This window comes from Microchirus variegatus (assembly GCF_963457635.1).
Source record: "Microchirus variegatus genome assembly, chromosome: 17".
Classification (NCBI taxonomy): Eukaryota; Metazoa; Chordata; class Actinopteri; order Pleuronectiformes; family Soleidae; genus Microchirus; species Microchirus variegatus.
The window spans coordinates 9,847,002-9,871,761 of NC_139818.1; the positions used below are offsets into that span (position 1 = coordinate 9,847,002).

The 24,760-nt window shown below is 39.5% G+C and overlaps 1 protein-coding gene across 1 annotated transcript; it reads right to left on the reverse strand.

Moving 5' to 3' along the window:
• Positions 1-3,229: 3,229 nt before the first annotated feature.
• Positions 3,230-24,332, reverse strand: nhlrc2 (NHL repeat containing 2; the record flags this gene model as incomplete). Its single annotated transcript, XM_083903909.1, has 12 exons — positions 3,230-3,604; positions 7,104-7,317; positions 7,397-7,606; positions 7,785-7,907; positions 10,764-10,995; positions 11,302-11,395; positions 14,190-14,319; positions 14,412-14,533; positions 14,855-15,260; positions 17,348-17,397; positions 21,644-21,796; positions 24,170-24,332. The coding sequence occupies 12 exons, from the start codon at positions 24,330-24,332 to the stop codon at positions 3,342-3,344; spliced, it is 2,160 nt and encodes a 719-aa protein (XP_083760035.1). The 3' UTR covers positions 3,230-3,341.
• Positions 24,333-24,760: the final 428 nt, after the last annotated feature.

Consider the following 24,760-nt stretch of genomic DNA (forward strand, 5'->3'; position numbering starts at 1 on the left):
GCGGGACGGCGCTCATTAGTGAAGCCTTTGATCAAAATCTCACGTAGCCCAGATGGAGGCTCGTTTTATTTCATGTGTGGATTGTGTTTATGCTAATTGATTGGATTTGCAAAGGAGACGATGATGAGGATTTTCAGGAATGGTAGACATTCAGTCACAAACCGGCTGTACATTTCAGACATACAGCCAGACTATTAGGGTGCTTTGTTTTGCTGCATTTTAGCACAAATGGAGCACAAAGCATGTCTTGAGAAGGCGCTCGTGAGAAGAATTCAAGGGAGAAACACTTAATTTCGAAACTTAATGGCCAGAAGCAGCTACTCAAGCTCATTAGTGTTTATTAAGCACATTCCAAAGGGATGAGTGAGCACAGAGAACAGGCTGGCAAAACATGAGTAGTTTATTTTAAAAAAGAATAGAGATATATTATTGCTTCTGATACAGTCTATTCATATAGCATCTCTACAGTAACACCGTCTCCCAGGCACTTGGGCCGAGTGATCCAAACCAAATGAAAACAATCCGACAAGTTCAATTACGTTATGAGACATGACATGGCGATGACAATCGAAACACTGCGCGGTCCCGTTCCTGACAAGAGCTCATAACTCTGAAAAGCAATAAGGGAAAATGACAATAACGACTTCCACATCATCATCATCATCATATTACATTACAACAAAATGCACGAGGCATGGCAGGGTCTCATCATTAGAGCATCTTCTTCCCTATTATGTTCCTTTTGTGGAGAAGAGATTAAGTGTATGAACGCATGGAGGGAGATGGAGAGATTTTAATAAGACTTTGTTTTCTTAATACAATATCCCACAGTGTCCTCATTGCTGAAGCAGCAGTCAGCCAGTGTCAGTGGTTCACCGGAGGTCGCTTCCCTCGTTTATTGCAAACAGGCACTTCATTCAGCACTTGCATAACAGCAATATGTTACAGTGCATATCAAAAAAAAAAAAAAAGTTCCACATGTCAGAAATAATTGTGATTAAAAGAGTGATCGGTCACACAGAACAAAGAGTGTAAACATGAGAGACAATGAACATGTTTGTAGACAAATGGGTTCATGCATGTGAAGGCACAGTCCAGGCTGAATGACTGTAAACACACCATACCAATGATGCTCATTGATACCAAACACCAGCGTGTTTGGTATCAAATTCAAGACATGATATGAAAAGATTCAGTTACTTTGTCTTTCTTTTGGCTTCTCCCTCTTAAGGGGTGTTCATTTAGGAGAGATTTGTATGTAACCCTCCCATTTAGGAGTGCAATGGAGTGTCCAATTAACAATGGGATTTGGCTACTCCAGCACTTTGACCTGGCATGGACTTGAACCAGCAACTCGTCCGTTACAGGTTCCTTTTGGTCATGAGCTGTTTAGTTACTTAATTACCGTTTCTTAAGAACATAAATGAGACATTCTTAAAAGCGACGCTAACGCCGTCTCAGGTTAGTAGCTACATATTGAAACACAGTTTAACAGTGAGTGAGTGATTTTAGGTTGTATTAAAAAGTCATTAGCATAAATGACTTTATATTTATGCTAACGCTAACGGCATCTCAAGTTAGTAGCTACATATTGAACCACAATTTAACAGTGAGTGAGTGAGTGATTTTAGGTTGCTATTAAAAATTGAGCACCTTGAAAAAAGTAACATTCAGGGCTAAGCTAACTGCGATCAATGTGATCAATTAATAGTTTATTATCACGTTCACATTGGTTTTTATTCTCACCAATGCTGAATGCTGGTTAAATACATTCACACTGGTCCAACACCTGCTTAAAAATTGGATTAAACTGTTATTTTTTAACTATTTGGAATGGGATACTAGGAGTTTCCATCAGCAGTAGAGATGGGAAGCTGAGGATGTTTCTTAAATATGAGACAATTTGCCATGCTCTGTCTAAATTTGCCAAATTGAGCGAAAACCTTCCATTTCCTTTCCACCAACATGATTGGTTCATAATTAAATTCAACACAATGTCAGACCTAATCCCGTGATACCTGCAGCTTCTTCACCATTCGAGCCAGTGTTTCTCCATCCTGGTCCATCGGGGACTCAGTGTCCTGAATGTTTATGTTTCCCTGCTCGAACACACCTGATTCAAATGCTCGTCATCGAGCTCTGCAGAAGTCTGATAACGAACCGTTCATTTGAATCAGATGTGTTGGAGCATGGCTGATGAAGTAACACTGCATTAAGAGATGGTTAGGAGGCGCCAAATGGTTGCAAAATTAGAATAAACGCAACATAAATATACATAAGCAGCACAATTTGTACACATGGTTATCAATGTTTCTATATTAGCTAAAGAGGAACTATCAATATAGTACCAAATAGTTACATCCAAATAGGAATATGTGATTTATAAAGTCCCAAGTAAGGATGTGTGAGAGACATCTTTAATATTCTCATGATAATAAAAAAGTGAGTCTCTGCATAGATTTTTTTTAAATATATAAAGGTTTCATTTCCTTCCTTTTCCACTTATTACATCTTCGCCTAGTCTGAGATCAAAGACGAGACGGTGCATTTATGAGAAACTGGACACAACTCGATATTAGAATTCAAAAGGGAGAAAAGGCCTCTTTTTCATGAGTCAACTAAAATGTCTCGTATTACGAAGCTAAATGTCTTGTTTTTGCATTATTTTTTCATGGGAACTGTGTCTGGCACAAAACAGGAGACTTCTTCTAATTCTGTGTCTTTGTATCTTTGATATTTTTACATTCACCAGTGAACAAAAGAGTTTGAATCGTCTGCAGAATCTGTGTCAGTGTGTTCATCCATCACCAGCACCATCATCGCCAAATTAGATCATCACTTCCAAAAGATACTCATTAAATCTACAGAGATGATTTGATTTTTGAAGTACATTAAGTGATAAATAAGGTGGATTTTTCATCAACATAACCAATACGATCTGTTCTGGAAAGTTTGTTGCATAAATACTATTCTGTGGACTTTTAGGCTGTGTTTTTGTTTGCAGTACACTTGTGCTGCTGTAAAGCGCCTGGAGACACATGCATTTGCTTTATGATCGGTGACAGCCACGCGCAGTCTCGAGCATCACAGCACTAATGTACAAGTTTCATAGACAGCACTTCTAAATTTGTTTGAGATGAAATTCAATTGGAAGAAAATAAAGAAATCAACTTGATATGAAGCATATTTTTGTTCAAATAAAAGTGGCGTCTGTGTCTTTTCTCCAGGACTATGAACAAAACAGGAGATGGATTTAGCTGAGATCAGAGGTGACAATGACACGGAATTATCTCACAAAGCGGCTTCTTTGTGGCTGTTTTGACCAAAACAAGTGAGTGGCTTTAGAAGGTATGAGCCAATGTCACGGTGACCTCTTCCTCTGCAGGACTGCCACTTATTTGAAGAGGCTGCGTGAAGGAGGCCGCTTTCATCATACAGGCTTTTCCTGCTTCCATACAGTAATAGACCCAGACACTCAGAGTGAGACTCGGATTGCTCTTGGAGTCGTTCCAAACAGATGGAAGTTTGGTTGAGATGCGGACCGGCTTCGACAGATCCAGAACCTCACCTGTGACCACCTCACTGTCCAGCAGCCACTCGTTACCTGTGAAAAACAAGTATTTGAGTATTTGTGATGTTAAAAAGGTAAACATGGGCTTCATATAAGTTATGTAACTGGTGTTCACCGGAATTGTGCAGGATTTTTACCCAAAGTTAACAACGTCACTGTGGTGGTTAAAACATAAAGAAATCGATGAAAAAGGACCAGACTTCCAAAATCCCACTTTAGAAATACTGGACAGCATTGTAAAAAGTATATAATTTAATAATTAAATTCAATATCAAGGGGCCATAACATTTTGTGAGGCCATTGTGACCTAAGCAGTTAATATGTAAATCTCATATCTCTTTTCCACCTAAATTAGTGGGTATACGGGTAATAAGATTGCTATCCCATTGCCATTTTCCCACACAGCCCACACACTTATATATTTCATTACAGTCGCTACTTCAATCTGTGCAGCAAGTGAGCGATTATAGATTGCTGCTAAAATGTGCGCATTGTAACGTCATGCTGGAAAAGATGCAGATGGTTGCTGACTCTTCAACAGACACTGTCAAAATGAGGCCTCAACCCTGTCAATCACTGTTGTCAGCTCAGTGTACTCAGATGAGCTGTTGAAGCTAAATGATCAGAGGAGTCTCTGCACTGTATGCACTGTGTGACTCTTCATGTCATGATTTAATCCTGCTCAGCTCTGACTGTTTAATGTGTTTTCTCAGTTTAATAGCACATCACTATAAAAAGGAACCTGATGCATTCTGTGACTTTCTTTCTCTCCCTGCACCACAGTGTTATGGTGCACCACCAAAACAGCTCATGACAAGGGTCTGGTTCTTCTGTCATATTGTGTGTATTTACACAAATGTACACAGCCCATGTCTAGGAAAGACCTATCATATATCTATGATATACATAACCGTAACAGAGTAATCTGACTTGGAAGTGAATGCTAATTATAGCTATTACAGGTGTAGACAAATACTGCTTTTCCACTACATGGTCTGGGCACAACTCGACTCGCCTCACGCTGCTTTTTTTGCATTGCCAATAGCAATAGTACCTGGTACTTTATTTAGTACCTGCTCTGACGAGGTTCCAAGTGAGCCAATACCATGCGTGATGTCGTCAGACTGCAGGCCACTGATTGGTCAGAGTGCCATCACAGGAAGAGTCATGAGCCAGATGTCTGACGCAAGAATCAAACCGAACAATGTCAAACTGTAGATCAGTTAAAAAAGACTTAAAAGTTAATCTTAACGGATGAGTCTGATGTATTTAGCGACAGCACTGCTGAAAGCCGACAATCCTGAGCGGCAAACCGCATCACAAACCCCTCCTCTGTATGCAGTTCAATGACTGTCTGTGCGGAGTGCTCCGGTGATGCAGAAAGTACTGAAAAAATCAATGATTCAGTTACACTGAAAAATGACTGCTTTGTAAGTCAATAGTCACTAATTTGTGTGTGTTAGGGCTGGGCGATATGGCCTTTCTGTGTCACAGTCTCTGGACTAAAATACAGCGACAGTGTGATGCCAGTCGCAGACCAGACTACTGTGTTAAATATTGAGATTTTAGACATTTCCCTGGTAATTGTCGGAGATTAACCCACGTTTGTGGGACTGTTAAATATTTTTAAATGATCTAAAGTTCGGCTTGATCGTTGTGTCGGAGGTCTCCGGAGCAAAGACTCTGATATACAGTCACATACAGCAATCAGCAGTGCTGTCCCTACTAGTGCTACTGCCTTTTGTTGAAATGGGCTTTAAACAAAGTTTGCAGCGTTCAGTCACTTGTTCCACATCTGTCGCCGCAAACCCAAACCAGTTCCCAAATCACTGAAGATACTAGTCCTTTCATGGGAACAACATTCTCGCACTCATTTGCGGTAGCCATGTTGTCACTATGTGTGCATTCGTGTGCATGTCCGGAGTTGAAACAAGTAGGGGGGGCGGGTCCGCATGGAAGCTCCCGAGGGCAAAAGGTACGCTGTAGTAAGAGGAGAAAATATGTTTTTTTGTTGATGTTTTTATTTTTTATATAATCCGGAACAAAAAGCTCGAATTAATCGATAAAATCGATATATCGCCCAGGCCTAGTGTATAAAATCAAGTCACCCTGCCCACGTTGAGGAGGTACTATATTGTCATGGAAAACCAACCAAACTGTTAAGAGTCGAGCCGTGGCAAGGTGATGCATGGTGATGTGGGATCATCTAGTGGAAAAGCGGCAAAAGTCACCATTTACATGTCATTAAAAAAACTAATGTGCAAAATACAATTGCTCTTGGCTGGAGGTGACTCATACAAAATATGACCACTGCTTATTTTGACAACAGTTCATTCACAAAGTAAATGTATTTGTATAAAAAATGTCAGACATCTAAAATGTATTGTGCAGGACTGCAAGGTCCACCCTGCTTAATAGATTGGCTGGAGTCAGAGCAATACACAGCGCTGCTAAATGGAATTGGCTAAAATATTACCCAAAACCCACATAACCCCACTGAATCAGAGGAAGTGAGGGCAAGGACATGGATTTTCTGAGTTATTTTTAGAAACAAATACACATCTAGAAAGGGCATGAGCACTAAAAGGATAAATCAAAGTCAGAGGGGAAAAAAGCAAGAACATCCACTGTGAGAAAATGTTACGCCAGAGAGTCCGGCAAATCCTTGTCAGCAGTGATTAATGAAGCTGATGCCTAACATGATGTCCCAGGGAAGCCATTTCTGAAAAGCCACTAAAATACACTTTAGATCTGGCGAGCTCTTCTAACATGATCCATTAAAATTCCTGCCTGTGCTCTGATCTGATCACCATTAAGTCCAGACTGGATACAGTCGTACAGCAGCGGAGGATCACATAACATAGCCTCGAAGCTAATTATGCGAACCCAGGCATGTCGTCTTATCAAAATGTACTAAAAATAGCTCGCCTGATATCTCTCGCTGCATACTGTATCACTGCGACCGATGGAGACACTTTTGTTCCAAACCTAATGAACCGACCATCAGCCGTCACCGACAAATCTCAGCCCACTTCATGCTTGACCCCAGGGTCAGTCAGACTGCTGTTGATTATGAAACAGAGGACCTCAAATAAAGCCTTTCTAACATATTTGAAATGATCCACCCCAAGTATAACCTCAATGGTGGAGTGCTGATCTGTTTTTTCATGCCTCAGCTGAGAACAATAAATCCCAGGTGTGGGTTGTTCTCGAGTGAGAATGACATGAAGGTTAAGCATCATTCACTTCCATTATTTTTTGACAGGATCGTGGATCAGAGACCAAAATAAAGCCAAGTAGGAGGGGCTGAGAGAACAGAGCAGTAGAGAACAAGTTTAGGTTGCAACTCTGGCTTGAACTACCCTAACAACACAGAAACTAGACTACTATTCATTTTGTGTCATTATTTCAGCATCTTTACTCTATGTTCTGATTTCTTTGTGCCTCTCTGATTGTAAACTGAGAATTGCATGAAACAATTCTCAGTCGCAAAGCTGATGACATTTGTAACAGTGAATGAACTTTGTCTCACCCTGTGCAGAGAGAGCCCAGCAGCTGGGGGCTTCTTCTGTGAGTTTGCTTCCTTCTGGAAGCTTCAAGGTGAGGAACAGGTTGAGAGTCTGGCCCACAGACACTGTCACTGGTGGCATTGCTTTCCTGGCAGCTGATTTGGGCAGTATGGGGGCTTTGGCAGGAGCTGAAGGTTTTGTTGGTGCAGAGTCTGTGCAGTCTATGGATATAGGAAACTGGACAGGAGAGAAATGTGGGCGTGAGAATTAAATAGAGGCATTAAGAATTTTACAAATTAAATTTTGAATGACTGACCAGTGAGACAGTCTTGGAGACCAGGTCCAGCATTTTGACTTGGTGGTTGTTGGTATCTGCCACGTAAAGCAGCTTTCCATCACCACTGACACAGATTCCTCCAGGTTCATTAAAGCAGGTTTTGTCAAATTCAGGTCCCAGACTAACTCCAGCTTCTCCGGTCCCTGCCAAGGTGGAACACTGCTTTGTCTTTGGATTCACCGCCTTGATCTAAAGCACACAGGCATAAAGAAATGGTAAAAAAAAAAAAAAGGAACACCATATAATCAAAATGAGTCAATTTTTTTGTCGCCACTCAGCAACTTGAAGGATAGCTTACGGTGAGAGAAGCATCAAATATGAGCGTGATGCTGCTTTGAACTGCAGCCTTGTGACACAAAGCAATTACCTTGTGATTGTAGGAGTCGGCCACATAGAGCAGGCTTTGTTCAGGAGCCCAGGCAACGCCGAGGGGATGCTGCAGCTTCGCGTCCACCCCTTTCCCGTCTACATCCCCGAAAGCAAAGAGGTTCTGGTTGAAAGGAGACAAAGAGATCGGATGAAGATGAGTACAAATTCCCAAACTGAGACTTGTGACATTGGTGCGTACGAGTTCAAAGGCAAGAGTAAACATTTGCAAACAGCCTCAAACCAAATTTCAAGCATTTATTTTTGAAAAGAAGAAGAAGAAATAAAAAACAATGAGCTGAAACCTTGTAGAAATGATGAATACAAGAACTGACATCATCATGGTGGAGGTTATTGAATAATTCATTCAGTGTGACAATAGAGATGACAATATCTTAAATCACCATATCCACTTGTAAAAAGTAGTTGGGTGAATCACTCTTGAGAAGAAAAGCACAAAACTAAGTCATTAAAAATTACAGCAGGGGACGTTTTCTAATTATGTGGAAACTGGAAACAGTTGTTAAAGGCCAATGTGATCCCAAAGACAAATGACAATTAGAGCCAAACAACTACCAGTTTCTGAGAAACTGGAAAGAAGATAAATAAACATCTTTTCACTCAGCTCAATAAACAAAACAGAGATAACAATCTTTTAAGAAAACAATCTCCACGGCTACGGTATTCACTCGACAGCAGCAATCAATAAAAAGAGAGAAAAATCTGTTACTGCATCAGCAGGTTTTGTTCAAAATGTCAGGAGGACTTTGTTCAAATATTCACCATCACTGTTTGCCCATTTTATGGCAGCAACTAACCATGAGTCATTAATCATAATTGATTAACCTCTAGATTATTTTATCAATGAATCGATTAAAAAAATAAAGGTTTTGATTTGTGTTTCCCAAACCTCGAAATTATGGATTTTCTCAAATGTCTTGTTTTTTCCACAAATCAATATACTTCTGTTTGAATGATTTCTTGGTTATATGGAGCCCTAGTCCATTGTTTTACTGAGTGTGATGCAGCAGTAATTTGTACGTGTTTACTGTGCATAGGAAGCGCTCAGTCCAATACTGAAGAATGGGGAAAATTTATTTAAAGGACTGTAAATACCCTATTTCTCCTAATGAACATGTCTGTGACATGTTTTGGTCAAAATACCATAAGGACGAATACCACAGCAGTTCAATCACCCTGGCAGTAAAGTTCTCGGAGGAGTTCGTTCAATTACACATCAATTTTTGATTGTCTCGGATGCTCATCTGTATTTTAACAATCTGTGGATCGCGCAACAATTAACACATTTTCCAGTAATCTTGCCTACTGCAGATTAAATTACAATGTTTTTCAGGGACAGTTGAAGAAAACAGAAATTCTCAACAACTTTGTGACTGTGTTTACATCAGCGGTGCTCAAAGACAATCACAACTGTGTGAAAAAGATGTTTAGATATTTAAAAGTCTATTCTTCTAACATAATTAAATATGTGACTATATTATAAACTCCGTCTTTGTGATTTGACGCTAATGTTGTGTTGGCTGTGTTGCTAATATGCCTCATGAGAATGGGCAACAGTGTTACCTGTGCTAAGACGCTGCCGTTTCTTTCACTTGATAACAAAGGCATTTAAATAAAATAAAAATTAAAAGTAACTGTGTGGCAAGACTGAAAGAACTAACTAATGGAGACTGGAAACAGTAATGTATTTTTAAATGCACAATTACTTAAGACTGATTACAAACTATGTTTCCTAGTTTAAGTTAAAGAGCTGAAATGTCTACAGGCAGTAAACCATACAGTATATCAGTGATTTATGTTGGATCACTGCCACATTAAATAAACTGTGTTCCAGTCAATTACTAATAATTCCCTTTGGCTGACAACAAGCTTTCAAGTTCTTGGTACTCTCCAGAAAATACTGCACACAACAGTGGTAGGAAAACTGCAGCACAGCATGTACATATGAGGTTGTTCCAAACGATTGTTTTCTTTAGGCTTTGCCTCAGTTACAAACAATCAAGCTGTTTTTTATGGCTTAAAAAAATCAATATGTTCCATCTATAGAGAAATGACCCCTTAATGACGTGTGATTGTTTTCTGTCGCAGGAACTGTAGTACATTACTGTGCAACATTCACATTGCATGTTTGTGGTTGATGGATGGTGGCAGAGCCAGGTACGCGATGTATCAGCACTGAAACTCCTGGAAAAGAGGTTATTTAGTTCTGCTTTTAGGACTGGCTTTCAATTTACAACACTTTCTTTTCAAGTCGCTTTTCAATTTATGACAACACTGAAGTGGACAAAAACAACCACATGCTATATACGAGTTCGAAACTTTATGGACCTTAAGGTGATAGTGCAGGGTAATTGATGCTTGACTGTTTGCGGTATCGACGCATGGTCATTGCCGACTATGCTGTGTGCACCCCGTGCACAGAGAACTGGTCTCATCATGAAGGCTTGCTCTCCCTGTACAAAAGGCTCACCTGATTAAATCAAGACCTGTCCTAGTGTTCAATATCTTAGCCTTTTCCTCCTGGAAACTGCTCACTCACCTACAGCTACTGGTCTACTTTTGACTTGTTTTGTAAAATTCTGTCATTTTAGTTCATCTGAACTAAGACTAAATGTGTTGCTCTTCTCTATGGACTTTGGTGCAGCGAGTGAGCAGATTCTTAAGTCAAACAAATTTGAGTTTTCAATCCGAAAAGGTCTAATGGTGAGATGAATATGTTCTGAAGATATCACAGACCCAGTGTTTTATTTACAGTGTATGAATTGTTCTAATCAAACCCCCAATAAAGGGTGGGGGTTTGCTTTACTTACAGACCTTTTTGTTGGTTTGTTCTGAGGAAAACATCTACGTATATACAATATAAATACAATCTTATATTAACTTTTTCTAGATTATATAGTTAAGCGTTATAAATTCCTTCAGTATCTATTCATCCACTCATCAACTGTTATATACCCACCAGAGGGTCTCTTTCTCCCCCGACCAGCACCTTGACTCCTCCATCTTTCAGTGCGATGGTGCGGATGGTGCTGCTCTCACTATCTGCCACGTACAGGCAGCTCCACGGCTCCTCAGGGGCTAAAGCCAGGCCTGACGGCTGAGCAAAGCCAGCCTTGTGAGGATAGGAGTTGTTTCGGTTCTCCTCGTTGCCACTACCTGCCCATCGCAGGCACGTCCCTGCCTTGGATTCACTGTTGGTTTTGTAAAAAAAAAAAGAGAAAAGAGAAAGACAATCACACATTGTGTTCAAATCGGTCGTCAAATAAGATTGTTTTAATTCATCATAGACACTTTATCTTTGACAACCACTAGGCTAGAATTTATTATTTTGTGGAAATTTGTCATTGATTTCCTGTGATACACACAGACAGGTACAGTTAAAAAAAGACATGTGGGGAAAATTTCTTATTTGTGTTTGTCTTAGATTCATCTATTGGGTTTTAAAAGGTTCCTGTTGGTCAAGTGGCCATGTTTGTGGTCATGCACCAGTCTCTCACCTTCCCTTGGGCAGTTTTCCATCTGTTAGAAACAAAGCCCAGATCTGGTGGGTCCCTGCCATGGCTATCCACAGCACATTGTCTTCAACACCACCTACACATGTAAATAAAATACACACAGTATACACAGTGAGTACAAACAGGAAACGTGTATTTTTGGATTTTTCCCAGACCATCCACAAGCTACTGTTTGACCTAAATGTATAAAAAGAAGTCATTCAGGATGTAAACTTCAACATCTCTTGAACCTTAAAGGTGAAGTAAGTAGTTTATAGTGCCATCTAGAGGAGAGGCTGAAATTTACAACAAGGAACTGCTCCTCTGCTCACCCCCTCCCTTCCCTGAGCGCTACGGTATCCTCAGCCGGTCAAATGTCATCCTCAGCCGGTCAAATGTCGTCCTCGTCGTCTTCCTCCGTGTCAGCAGATGAGGTTCGTGAGGCGAGGGAGAGGGCGAGCTACCGCGGACGTAGCAGACGAAGAGGAGAGAGTGGAGGCGGGACCTCCGCTACAAGTAAAGCGACGCTTGATTTGTTCTCTCGCGTTTGTCTATACAGGCTCCCGTAGAAACATGGCGTCGTGGCAATGCAACCGCGGCCTGTGACCATGTTATTTTACATGACTTTTTGAAACACTACGAAAATGAAAAAAAGAATATTATACAGCGACTAGACAATGCAGGAGCACCGAATATGTATACAAAAGTGGATTTTGGGTTATATAAACCCATAAATACTACACAGTGTCCCTTTAAATCTTTTAACTCATCTGTGTATTGAAAGTGTCAAGAGCGTCATAAATGAGTGAGAGATGGAGATCTGCAGGTTTCATTGACAGCAGCAACCTGTCTGACAAAACCCATATGCCACTGCGTATGTACTCGGCTGTGACAGTGCGCCCACCGTGATGGATAGACAACCCTTAGAGTCTCATGGCAACTCAGTTGTATTTTTAATGCAGGGCAGAACTCAGCCTTTCTTGGTCACATGTGGTGGACTGTCAGGCACATTTGACAGGCGCTGACAGCATCAGTGACACTATGTGGTGCAAAAAGGTGTAGGGTCCTCTGGATCTGGTCAATTATTCATCTACATGGTGGAGGAATTATGAATATGCAATGAGTGTTTGAACGTACTCTCAAAGGACAACGCTAAATTAAGTTAAAAGGTTTAAATAGAACATCCTCCCAGTGTGTGATGTTTCAAAGCAGCAGGTTGAGTCACCCATCAATGCAATACAGAGAACATGGCCTAAAATGATCTTTGTGCTAACTGTGCTGATTGCAAAAGGATTATCACATCAAACCTCCAAAACTGCTACTGCTGATCTTTACAGTGTTCCTCACTGCTAAAATAAACAACTCCATCCAACCTCCATCTTCTGTGTGTTTTTATTTACAGAGTGATGAAGGTCTATGACTCAGAGGAGGGGAAATGGCTCATCCAGTAACCAGAAGCTTGGTGGCTCGATCCCTGGCTCGTCCACGTTACATTGAACCACAAATTGCCTCCACCATGTGTATGTGTGTTTATGTTTGTAAAGTGTGTGTGTGTGTGTGTATTGTTAAGTGTCAGTCTATCACTGCAGAAGCTCAGTTCATGTGTGTTTTTACTGGATCTTAACAACTGAGAAAAAGTTTTGGCAACAGGACTTATACGTCTGAGTTTGATGCCAAGATTTTTAGAATAGAATGTCGCTATAGGCTGAGGAATCTCACTTTATCATACTTTGTTATGTCACTTTGTCACACATTTTCTTTATTTAATAAAATCATTTTCTTCTGATATGGGTACATTATACACTTGTTTCTACATGTATAAATTATAACAGCCCGAGCAGGGGGTGATTAACAGCAGTGCTAAATTAGGCAACAGTTGAGAGGTGAGTACATGAGTGTGTCCCAGGGACCTGCTGGTACAGCATGTGTGTGTCAATTTTGATTCTGCAGGTCTGTCTGAGTGATGTTTGACAACATGTAAAGGCTGATGAGAAGATGCACACTTACATTTTGAGATTTAAAAAATAAAAATAAATAAACACATTTTAAAAAGGGGGTATAAGAGATTCCCAAGTTGCAGTTTAAAAAGCTTTGTGTGTTGATTAATAAAAAAGAAAAACAGTTTGGTTCATATAAAATAAATCAATACAAACAAACGGGAGTCTGAATAAAAACAAGTTGTAAGGATGGGCTGAGCTTTGAATGTGGATCAAAGAATAAATACAATTAATAGTCTTGGTTGAGGAAGGATTTGTGAAAGAGGCTTATGGAGTGTCTCCCATTAATTACTTCCCAGTTCCCACTTCTAACAGCTTTATAAGCTCAATCAATTTTTCTGTCTTCCTTTGTAGATTCCCAGATGTTATATGTGATACATGTATTATTTAAAATCATAATTAGTTTCATTATCATCATCTCAAAAATGAAGACAACCATCTGCTCACAATATTGAAACACACGGCATGAACTTCGTGTGTGATGTAAAAGTGGATCAAGTAAAGCTTGCAATCTATATACTATGTACAAATAATGTGATTTTTTTTTTCATCGGAGCATATATAAATATGTAATGCCAAAAAAACACCTCAGCAGGCTGTGATCACAGCAGAACCAGGGCGTGAAATGTTGTCACTTACACCGTCTCGTCAATCTGCCTGAACTATGACCTACAAAACAAGCATGAACACAACAACAATGGCAGGGCAATTTAAAAGAAGGGGCTGATGTCTATCTTTGGTGTTATTGATTGTACAGTGGCATGCGGAAAGTATACCATCAGCAGAACAGAAGGACAGAGTTCGGTAAAAGGAAGAGCAGGCACAGAGAGGACAGATAATAAACTGCTGTAAAATGTTGCCCTGCAGGATTCCACATTGCACCACAACACTCACCAACAGTGCCCAGAGTCACATCCCAAGGAGAGCTGATTGGCTGCTGAAGTCCCATGGCCCCGCCCTCTCTGTCCGTGCCTTGAGCTCCTACACCAGCTAAAGTGCTGACTCTTCCCTCTAACAGGTCAATCTAAGACACACAAACAGAGACCAGGTCAGACATGAAGCAGGGACAGTCACCAAGATAAATAATATTTTTGTAAAGACAGTAGAGGACAATACCTTTCGGATCAGGTGGTTTTCTGTGTCAGCGACATAAACTGCATCTCCTTTAATGGCCACGCCCTGAGGGGAATTAAAGGATGCTTCAAACAGGTCTCCATCTTGTCTTCCACTTTCAGGCCCTGTGACAGAGGGTAAAAATCAACCCACAAAAAGAAGGGAATGAGTCCTGTGTGAGTTTTTTTCCTGCCTCATTTTGTCCAGACCTAATGCCAGTTACCAGCATGCAATTGTCTCTGCTGCTGCCAGCCTCTCCGTTGGTCTTGGGACAACACAAGACAACCATGTGGCTTCTCTGATGGTTATTGAGGCATGTGAGCAAATCTAAAATCTCAATATTGCTACAGTGTTTGTTTTATTTGTAGAGATCCACAAAGAATTAACACATGAAGGATTTTGTTCTTTTCTTGAGGTGTATGTATATTCTGTATTGCACTTCTTACCTCCTATGGCATGTAAGAGGTTCCCAGTAGAATCCACAACTAAAATCCGATGATGTCCAGTGTCTGCTACGGCCAATCTTTTCTTGCTGATGTCTATAGCCACCTTCCCAGGAAAAGACAGGATGCTTCGTGGCAGGGAGTCTCTGTACAGCTTGATCCCCACTGTGTGAGTTTTTAACAGACCCTGTTCCCTGTAGTAATGGAGGGCAGTGTCAGTAAAAAGAGTCAGCCTGTCGCGGTGGCCTTCACCCACCAGGGAGAAGAGCAGGTTGCCACGTGGTCCAACCAGGACCAGCGTGGGCCAGCAGGACACCTCCAGTTCATGCCAGAGCTGGGCCTCACTGTCGTTCACCACTGGATGGCAGATGTCATAACGGAGAACGGCACTGCGAACATTGTCCAACACCTGAGAAAGGTGTCAAATACCAAAAAAAAACTGAATACACTGAATTTAATTTACATATAATTAACATATTTGAACATGTGGAGTAATCATTCTGAATACATTGCTGGATTATAGTTAAAATCCATACAATTCCACACATGTGAACAGAAGTCCAAAGCTGTATGAAAAAAATCATCACACTGGTGCAACATTACACATTTAATACTATAGCTGTTTAAGAGTGGTAAAGCAATTATGATGCCCCTACAGGGCTAATCAGACTCTTAATTTAGACCCAATCCAAAAATATTCATGAGACTCAATATCTATGTCGCATAAATGCAAAAACAAACGTTATGAAAGGTGGTCATCTCTACCTGCAAAACAGGTAAAAGATGGGAAAAAAAAACTTATTGCCCTGACTATATGGAAGGTACACTACCGTTCAAAAGTTTGGGGTCACTAAATATTAATGTGTTATTGTGGTAAACGACTATTCTAGCAGAAAACGTCTGGTTTATGTCTGGAATATGTACATAGGTGTATAGAGGCCCATTTCCAGCAACCATCTCTCCAGTGTTCTAATGGTACATTGTGTTTGCTAATCGCGTTAGAAGGTTATTGGATGATTATCCAATAGCCTTCTAATCAGAAAACCCTTGTGCAATTATGTTAGCACAGCTGAAAACAGTTTTGCTGATTCTTTGACAAAAGCAAAGTTTGAAGGGCAACAATATTATTTTGAATAAAAATCATTATTTCTAATCTTGTCAATGTCTTGACTATATTTTCTATTTATTTTGCAACTCTTTTGATGAATAAAAGTGTGAGTTTTAAGGGAAAACACAAAAAAATTGTATCAGTGACCCCAAACTTTTGAACGTTAGTGTACATCTAACTACATTCAACCTTCATAAACTACCTTTTGCTCATGTAAGTGGCTCAAATTACTGGCAATGCCCTGTTTTTGCCAACTTCAAATGACAGAGCACTTTAGAACTTTAGACACACTGCACCGACAATCAGCCGATGGCAAAGGGTAACGACAAATCAAAGCTTCTTTAGACTGGTATGTGTGCTAAAAAAGTTGCACTCGCACACACATCTCCTACGCCGATCGACGTTCAGCGTCTAACGTTCTGCACCTGTATGAGAGGAAATCGCTTTCCTTAACAGCAGGTGGCAGTAAGTCTATATTTAGCACAGAAAAAGGAAAACAGGAAGACATATTCAGCAGCGGTGTGTATATATTAACTGCAGTGTTTGTCTCTCCTGTCACTCTTCTCACTCATCAGTGCATACGCGGTAATGCACGTTGAACAAATGGATGGACTGGTGTTATTATTATAATATTATTTATAATGCACAATTAAAAATAAATCTCTACAGTGGTGTTACAGGGATAAAAATGATGTTCAAAAAAGGATATATATATATAAAGCCAGGCTTCAAAGAAAATAACAAAACATAAGCATTTAACTATCAAAAGCCCTGCTAAAGATAAAGGTTTTAAGTCCTCTTTTAAAACTCTCTTTGGATTGAGGTGCCCTCAAGGAGTCCGAAAGGGCATTCCACAGACGTGAGCATGTGGAGGCAGTTTGAATGGGTGGAGTGGAGGGAGCGTGCTGTGGTTTGGGGAGCAAGTAGCTCTTTGAGGTTGGGCGTTACCGTATATGCACTGATGAGTGAGAAGAATTACCTTGTATATTATCCTGCTAGAAAAGGGGAGCCAGTGCATAGGTGTTATGTGGCCGTATGTACGTGCACTCATCAGGATCCTAGCTGCAGAGTTCTGGGCGTATTGCAGCTTTTGGAGGCTATTGCCAAGGGTCCAGCCCTTGGTGTCTTGCTGAAAGTAGCGAGTAGTGGAGGAACTTGCCTCGTCATTGTGCTTCTCATTGGCTGGAGCCAATCACAGCGCTCTCTCTCATGGGAGAGACATAAAGCCATCAGCCGGGCTCCTGTCAAAGCCACTTTAACAAATTATTGTTGTGTAACAGCTTTCCCAAACCATTTGTGGATAGATTGTTGTTATGAAAATAGAGGGGGAAAAAGCGCTTGCAGAAAAGCCTTTGCAAAACGTAAAATAACAAATAAAAGCCACTGACCTTTTCATTGGGGAATTTGGCAGAGTGTACCCCAACAATGACCAATCCATCTGAGCCAGAGAAAAGAGAGACACAAACAAAACAAAGTAAGTGGCTTGAACAGTGCTTTAAAAAAAAAAACATTTTTGGAACACGTATTTACTTTTTTGTACTTCAGTCCTTTTCAAAGCAGTACAATGTCTCTTACGTGACTGAAAGTGGCAGCTTTTAAAAGGATGGTAATTATTCAAACCTGTTTCCATCTAGAAATCACCATGAATATCGCTATGGAGTCTTTTCCCTTAATCGCAATGCCAACAAGTTGCATAACAACAATCAATAGCAAGTTAACAAAAGATAGAAATACACCATGTGTACACACACACGTCAAAGATTTTCCAGTAAAAAGTAAGTAAACAGATATGATCTGTGACTGAATCCCTTGAAGGTCCTGATGTTGGTTTTCCCTCACGCTCTCAGTGAGGGTTATGGAAATAGTTCAAAGCCTTCAGGCTGAAAAAGTTCTCAGTAATCACGAATCACTTCTGACTAAGCTTATTGTACAAAGAATGTGAGCAAGTAGTGTTACATTTAATTACGGCAGGGCCTGCAGTTATTTCTATGGCATGGCCTAAACTGGAAAATAAAAATATGATTCCCGTTTCAACAGACCATTTAGTATTTAATTGCTTTGAAATTGTTTTTGAATTGTGAAAAGCATTTCCGGACCTGAACTCTGAGTATCACAACATCCTTGGGGGTCCTGGCCTGCTTAAGAACTTTTGATAAGCTGCACACCACTTATAGCAACTAAAAATAACAACAATGACTTATTATGCTTAATATTATTTTTATCAACAATCTCTGCTGCTGCTTATATAAATGACATTGTAGTTCTATAAACATGTCATCACTGACTCTCACCGTCGTGTATAAACATATAACTTGACACAGTTGTTGTATATCTGCTCCTGGTCTCTTTCTTCCGCCTCTACCTCATCTACCTCTTGTCGTTTCTCTTCCCCTCTCTGTCCCCCTTTTTCCTTTCACCGCAACCGGCCGAGGCAGATGGCTGCACATCTTTGAGTCTGGTTCTGTCAGAGATTTCTTCTTCTGTTAAAATTGAGTTTTTTCTCTCCACTGATGCCTAGTGCTTGCTCATTGTGTGAATTGTTGGGTTTCTCTGCTCTGCATGATGTTGCCTATGTATGGTGCCTTGAGATAATTTACTGTATGTTATGATCTGGCGCTATACAAATAAAATGTAAATGAATTAGTTGCTCATATTCATTTAGCAGTTTATCTGTGTGTTTTGACTGTGGTTGATTTGATCACAGCAATGCAAAATCACTTTGTTTTTTAAAGTCAATATCAATAATGACCATGATAAATGTCAAGAGAATGAGTTTTAAATGACTTTTATGGTAAGAAAACACCAAGATAAAACACACCGCTTATGTGCTATGTGTTTGATCAGAATATAAACATTTATATATATATTGTTATATTGATATTAAAGAAAATGACTAGCCCTAACAACAGTACATAAACAGTTAAAGCTGTATATTTTAAGTCATTTGAGGTGATAATACAGCAAACAGACGCCCTCAGTCCTTCATGAATGGAGCTGCTTACTGGACACTTCCTCAACACTCACACAGCCTGAAGTGGATTTCGTCATTCGCGGCAACTGCCAAGCAGGAAAGAAGCAGCACAGATTGTAATGACGATGGGTGGACGGTGGGAGTGACCGGACAGGGTGGCTCCCACACCTCACTGACCAGAGCAGCAGAATGTACTCATGGCAGTGCCAAAGATAAGGCCTGTTTGATAATGCAGTGTGGTGGTACTACAGTGGAGTGTGTGTGTGTGTGTGTGTGTGTGTGTGTGTGTGTGTGTGTGTGTGTGTGTGTGTGTGTGTGTGTGTGTGTGTGTGTGTGTGTGTGTGCGCGCATGCTGGCTTCACTCTGACTAACAAGTGAATCGCAGTTTTCTGAGACGGGTTCCCTGAGGGACCAGAGTCAGTCGGATACAACTTTGATTTACATGCATCCAAAATGAAAGGAACTACACAGCAAGCTGCAGCAGGCCAAAGTTAGCCTGTACCCAATGACACTGGCGCTACAACATTATTTTTAGTAACTGTCTCTTCACAGTCGAGATAAGGGCGTTCATTCTCTTAGAGCAGATGAGGACAAGTTGATGTACATTTGTTTTTGCCCCATGACACATAATAGCGTTTTTCTCTTAGAGCAAGCCAGACTTCTGCCTCTTACAGGGGCCATTTTTTTAAACAACAGCAGACAGTTCGACATACATTATTTCAGCAGGAAAGGCACAGGTGCTACTGATAACATCAACAATGGCTGTGTTCAGTTCAGCTTGCCAGGAGAACCATGACAGTGTGACAATGAGCCAGCATGAACCCTGAAACTGAGGAAGTTAAAATGGACCTCAACCATCATTCATTTAATTCATGACCCGTCAAAATGTCTGCCTTGAAAAGGTACTGGTGTTTTGTGCTGGCAGGCACGAACCACCTTATATTTTCTCCTTTTATCCATCCAATACACAGGCACCAACAGTAATGTGCTACAGAAAGATACTGTTTATTTGGTTAACAAGCAGGAGCCAGTCATTTCTTCGGGTACTTGTATATGTATGTATTATTGTTTATGTATTATTTAATTCATGAATTTATGATGAATAAAAAAATAAAAAGTGAAATTAAAGACACAAAAGAATGGTGTAGGAATGAGAAAGTATGGAGTACGCTGAGGTAAAATGAATGTCCCTACCCCTATTTTGCTTCTCTATTTAATAATTAAATATTTAATCGAAAATACATGTACAACCCAAATTAACTATATAACACAGTTTCTCATTTCCAAAACAAATTTGAGATATGAAACAATGCAATTTCTAAATTGCAAACGCTGCAATATTTAAAAAATATCTGACCAGTGTTTATCCTTGCATTGAGTTAGTTAATAAGTAAATAGGATCTCATGTGCTAATGTTCAATCACATTGTCAGACCATTTTTGATGTTGTCCTCAAAATCATTCTGGAAGCTTTACTACAACCTGCAAAATGTGGTGTCAGTGAATTTGAATTCAACACAGCTGAGAAGATAAATTGGGGTGTGTTTGAAATTTACACTTGAACATTAATTTCTTGGTATTTTACAGTATTTGGCATTACTACCTCTTTGTGCTTTTATTTGTAATATTGAATATTTTGGAATGACATAATTTTACTGTGATTATGAGATTTACTTATGCCTCATTTTGATGGTCACATGATTCAAGAATAGCCAGATAGTGGTTTAGCACTGTTTTCCCAAGATTCTCCTGCAAGTCCCCTAGTCTCATCCCTGCAAAATGTCAAAGTGAGCTCATGTGAGAATGCAGCAGAAAAATATTAGATAATCCACAGCAAGTAAATAGTAAAACATGGTGAAGCCATGTTTACAAAAGCTAGAATTGATTTAAATCATGTTCTTCACTGATTCCTTCTGTTCAACACATACATTTTGTCAGTAGAAATTTGAAGACAGAGTCAATGAAACCTTCTGTGGATATTGTATTTCAGACTCCTCACTTATTAGAGTTTAAATCTAAACTACTACAGGAATGTAACATTTTGTTCTTTAGTGTAGTTGTTACAACCCCATGGTTGTGTTTTCCCTTTCCTTGCGTGTATATGTTTGCATGGGAGTGTGTGATGGGATGCAGGGGTGCATGCTTGATCCTGGGATCCTGACTGGTTCTGCACAGGAGGTTCCAGTATAATAAGCCTGATCATACCTGCTGCAGGGGACTTACTTTGAATCACTCACACCTAGACTGCCAGAAGACATCTCATGCTTGTTTTAATGAACCTTTTAAATCATTTGTTTAATGTGTAATCTGTTTTCCTCTAGGCCTGGTCGTTAACACCCCAATGTTGTTTTATTTATTGGATTCAGATATCACTGGGGCATATTTAAAGCAGCATCTTGACATATTTAGCTCAGCTCTTACGCTTTACCGAATCTAACAGTGTTTTCCTGATAACATATCTTCCCTGCTGTATTTATCACGGTTACATGTGCATGGTGTACCCGCCCTCTCACCCAATGTCAGCTGGGTTTGTCTCCATCTGCCTCCACAACCCTGAACAGATTAGTAATGCATAGTGAATGAATGATTTGGGAAACAGGAGCAACCCTAAATAACCTACAAAACGAATAACAAGCATGAAATAGCGGGGGAATATTTAACCCTCACCTACAAACTCCTGCTGATCTTTTAAAGGAAGTCCCTAAAGTCCATACCTTCCACAGAGTGTTCCTTCTCGAGCTGGTGCAGATCAGGCAGGATGTGCATGCAGTTGATGCAGCAGTAGGTGAAGAAGTCCAGCAGCACAACTTTGCCAGCCAGCTCCTTGATCAAAGACAGAGGCCCGTTTGTGTTCAACCATTCCAAGCCTGAGGGGAAATCAGAGTGGAACATGAGGCTGTCTTCTTACTAAATATGTTTAGTCACAGTGTATGCAAATGCTTTACTGTGTCCATTGTGGCACTAAGAGTCTAATGGATGTGACCACAAAATACCTAAGGGTTAAATCTGTCTCAGGCCTGATACAGTGCTCATGTCATGAAAAAAGCCAATTAGAGAGGGTTTATTAAAATAATTACAGTTATAGACAGACAGGTTATTATGAAGCTATTAAAAGTGTAAATGAGATTGTGTCTGATACGTTTTTTTTTTACACTGTTGCCTCACATGCACTCCAGACTGGGTCTGTTAACATTCATGACACTTCATTATCATACTTATACCACACTGACGTCCACATGAAAATACATTACTGAAGATAACAGTCCTTCCTCCACATGAACTTATGGCATTCCTGATTTGGATGTACTGCCCACTGTACTTTATAAATGTTTTCAATGAAAGACAATTCTTAATCACAGTGAAACTTGACCTGGATAAAACAGATGGAGACATCCCTCATGTTTCCATCTTTAGAAAGATGTATGGAGTTCAATGTCCCAAGAAATCTCTGTTTAAGAGAGATTACAGTTTATCTGCTGCATAAATTATGTGGAAATGGTTTACTGCATTACTACATTACTAATGTTCAACAGCAACAAAAAGAAATGATCTCACAGCCCTTCTCTTATTCATGTCCTAAAACTAAGTTTTGTATAGTTTGCTGCCTGTGTAAAGAATGGTAATTAGGTAATGGTAATTACATTTTACAGCAATACAAGATGTACAATATGACAGAGAGCACTTCTATATAAAATCAACATATTTAAAGCAAGCACCATTTTTGAGTCTTGTTGGTAGAAAGTATATTTTATAATCCTCAAGCTGAGGATTAATTGTCAACTATTTAGACAATTGATTTATCGGTTACAGTATATATTTTTTTTAACAATAATTAAAATAGTTTCTTAAATGTGAATGTTTTCTAGTTTCTTTGCTCCATATAACAAATAATTTATTTAAACTGAATCATTTTGGTTTGTGGACAAAACAAGACATCCAGGAATATCATCCTTTCCAGGTTTGGTACACACTGATCAACATTTTTATTACATTTCATGGACTAAACAAGCACTCAATTGATCAAGAAAATAATCGACAGAATAATCAATTATGAAAATATGGAGCAAATAAACCAGTAAACCAAAATTTAACAATGACAACTTGTTTTGATTACTTAAAAATACTTAAACCGGTTAATTGATTATCATAATAGTTGGAGAATTGATCATTGCAGACCTACTGTGTACCATCTTACGATCCTAAGGATACAATGACCTGGACAAAGACAACATTAAAGACATACAGCCCTGTGTTTAGGCCATGTTCTTTATGGTATGATGTGCTGCTGTAGATCCCCCTCTACTGGTGTGGTGAGATACTGCAAACATAGTCACTTCTATTGTACTGAGTGACACCAGAATCCTGTACTCATTCATTGAATTATTTCCCAACAGTATAAAAAGGCCTAATTCTTCCAAATATGCAATTTCTATTATTTTAAGAAAGGCTTATGGCATATACCTTAGGATGATATATTACAAAATAATATATTGTATCTTAACAAGCAATATTATCAAATTTTAAGTAAAAAAAATCTAACATAAAAGTACAGACAGTCAATGGTTTGTAAACAGTAATGCATCAGTACAGAATAATGTGACACATTTGAGGGATTGCTCCTGGTTATTGGGCAAAACAAATAGAACAGTTATGAATATCTGTTTAGATTTTTAGACTTTGGATTTAATTTTTAGATATTTAAGTACTACTCAAGTGAAAATGTGTGAAGTTTTAAAGGTTAAAATTTTTGGTGAAACTACAATACGTAATATGCATGTTATATGAAAAGGAGCCACAGCAACACACTTTAATGTGGGCATACACATAGGACACCACTGTTTTTGACACTGCAGTACAAGCTATTTTTTAAATAAATAATTAATTAATTTTTAATTAATAATTAAATAAAGTGTTAGCTGTGAAATAAATCTAGAATAAAATGCATAACACCCCCTTTGGGCTGTAGTGGCGTATAGTACACATATTCGACATTGATTCACTTTCAGTGTTTATTTACAGGGATATTACATGTAAGCCAAAAACGATAGTCTAAATAACGCAAACGCGTTTTTTTACATTAATTATTGCCCACAGAGGACACAGTTTCCGTATGCATGACAGAAACTTATTTCCTCAGACTCATGTACGGACATGTACTGCTGCTGACTAAACTTTCGACAGCCGGAATGCTGAGTGAGATAGCGCTAACTAAGCTAGCTGCAGCTTAAATATGGACCAACCTGTGGGGAAATCTGGTATCTTCAGGTCTCCTCTCTCGTCTAGGTCTTTTAAATACTGCAACACAAGAGTTTCTTCCTCCTGCTTCGTCGTAGCCTCCTCTAAAGCCAAGTCCAGCTGACTTTGGATAGGAAATAAGGTAGAGAGGCTGCACAGCGACGCCATGTTGAAAACAACAAACAGGAGCCGGTTAGGTAAATGCACAACAACGATTCACACCGATAAATGTTATATTACAAAAGGCAAGTGTTTCTCAATTTTAAATTATATTCATGCTTTTGATTAAAATGTTAAATATGTCTGCGGATTTTATACTTCCTTACGTTGAGCAACTATGTAAATTATTTTTTCGAGGTGTGCGGAAAGTGCTGCTGTGTTTCTGTAGTTGTTTTTACTCATTCTCGCACTGTGGCGGTAGTAGATGACTGGGACCAGGTCCTAACATGTTCTTACTGGGTAGCACAGCAAGTTTAATAGAAAATGTCCTCTTATTTTAATATTTAAGTCGAAGAAATAACCTTAGCATCGTAATTAATCGTTATTATATCAAAGAATCGACCATCTGTTTGAATACGGTAAGGTTGATCATTGTT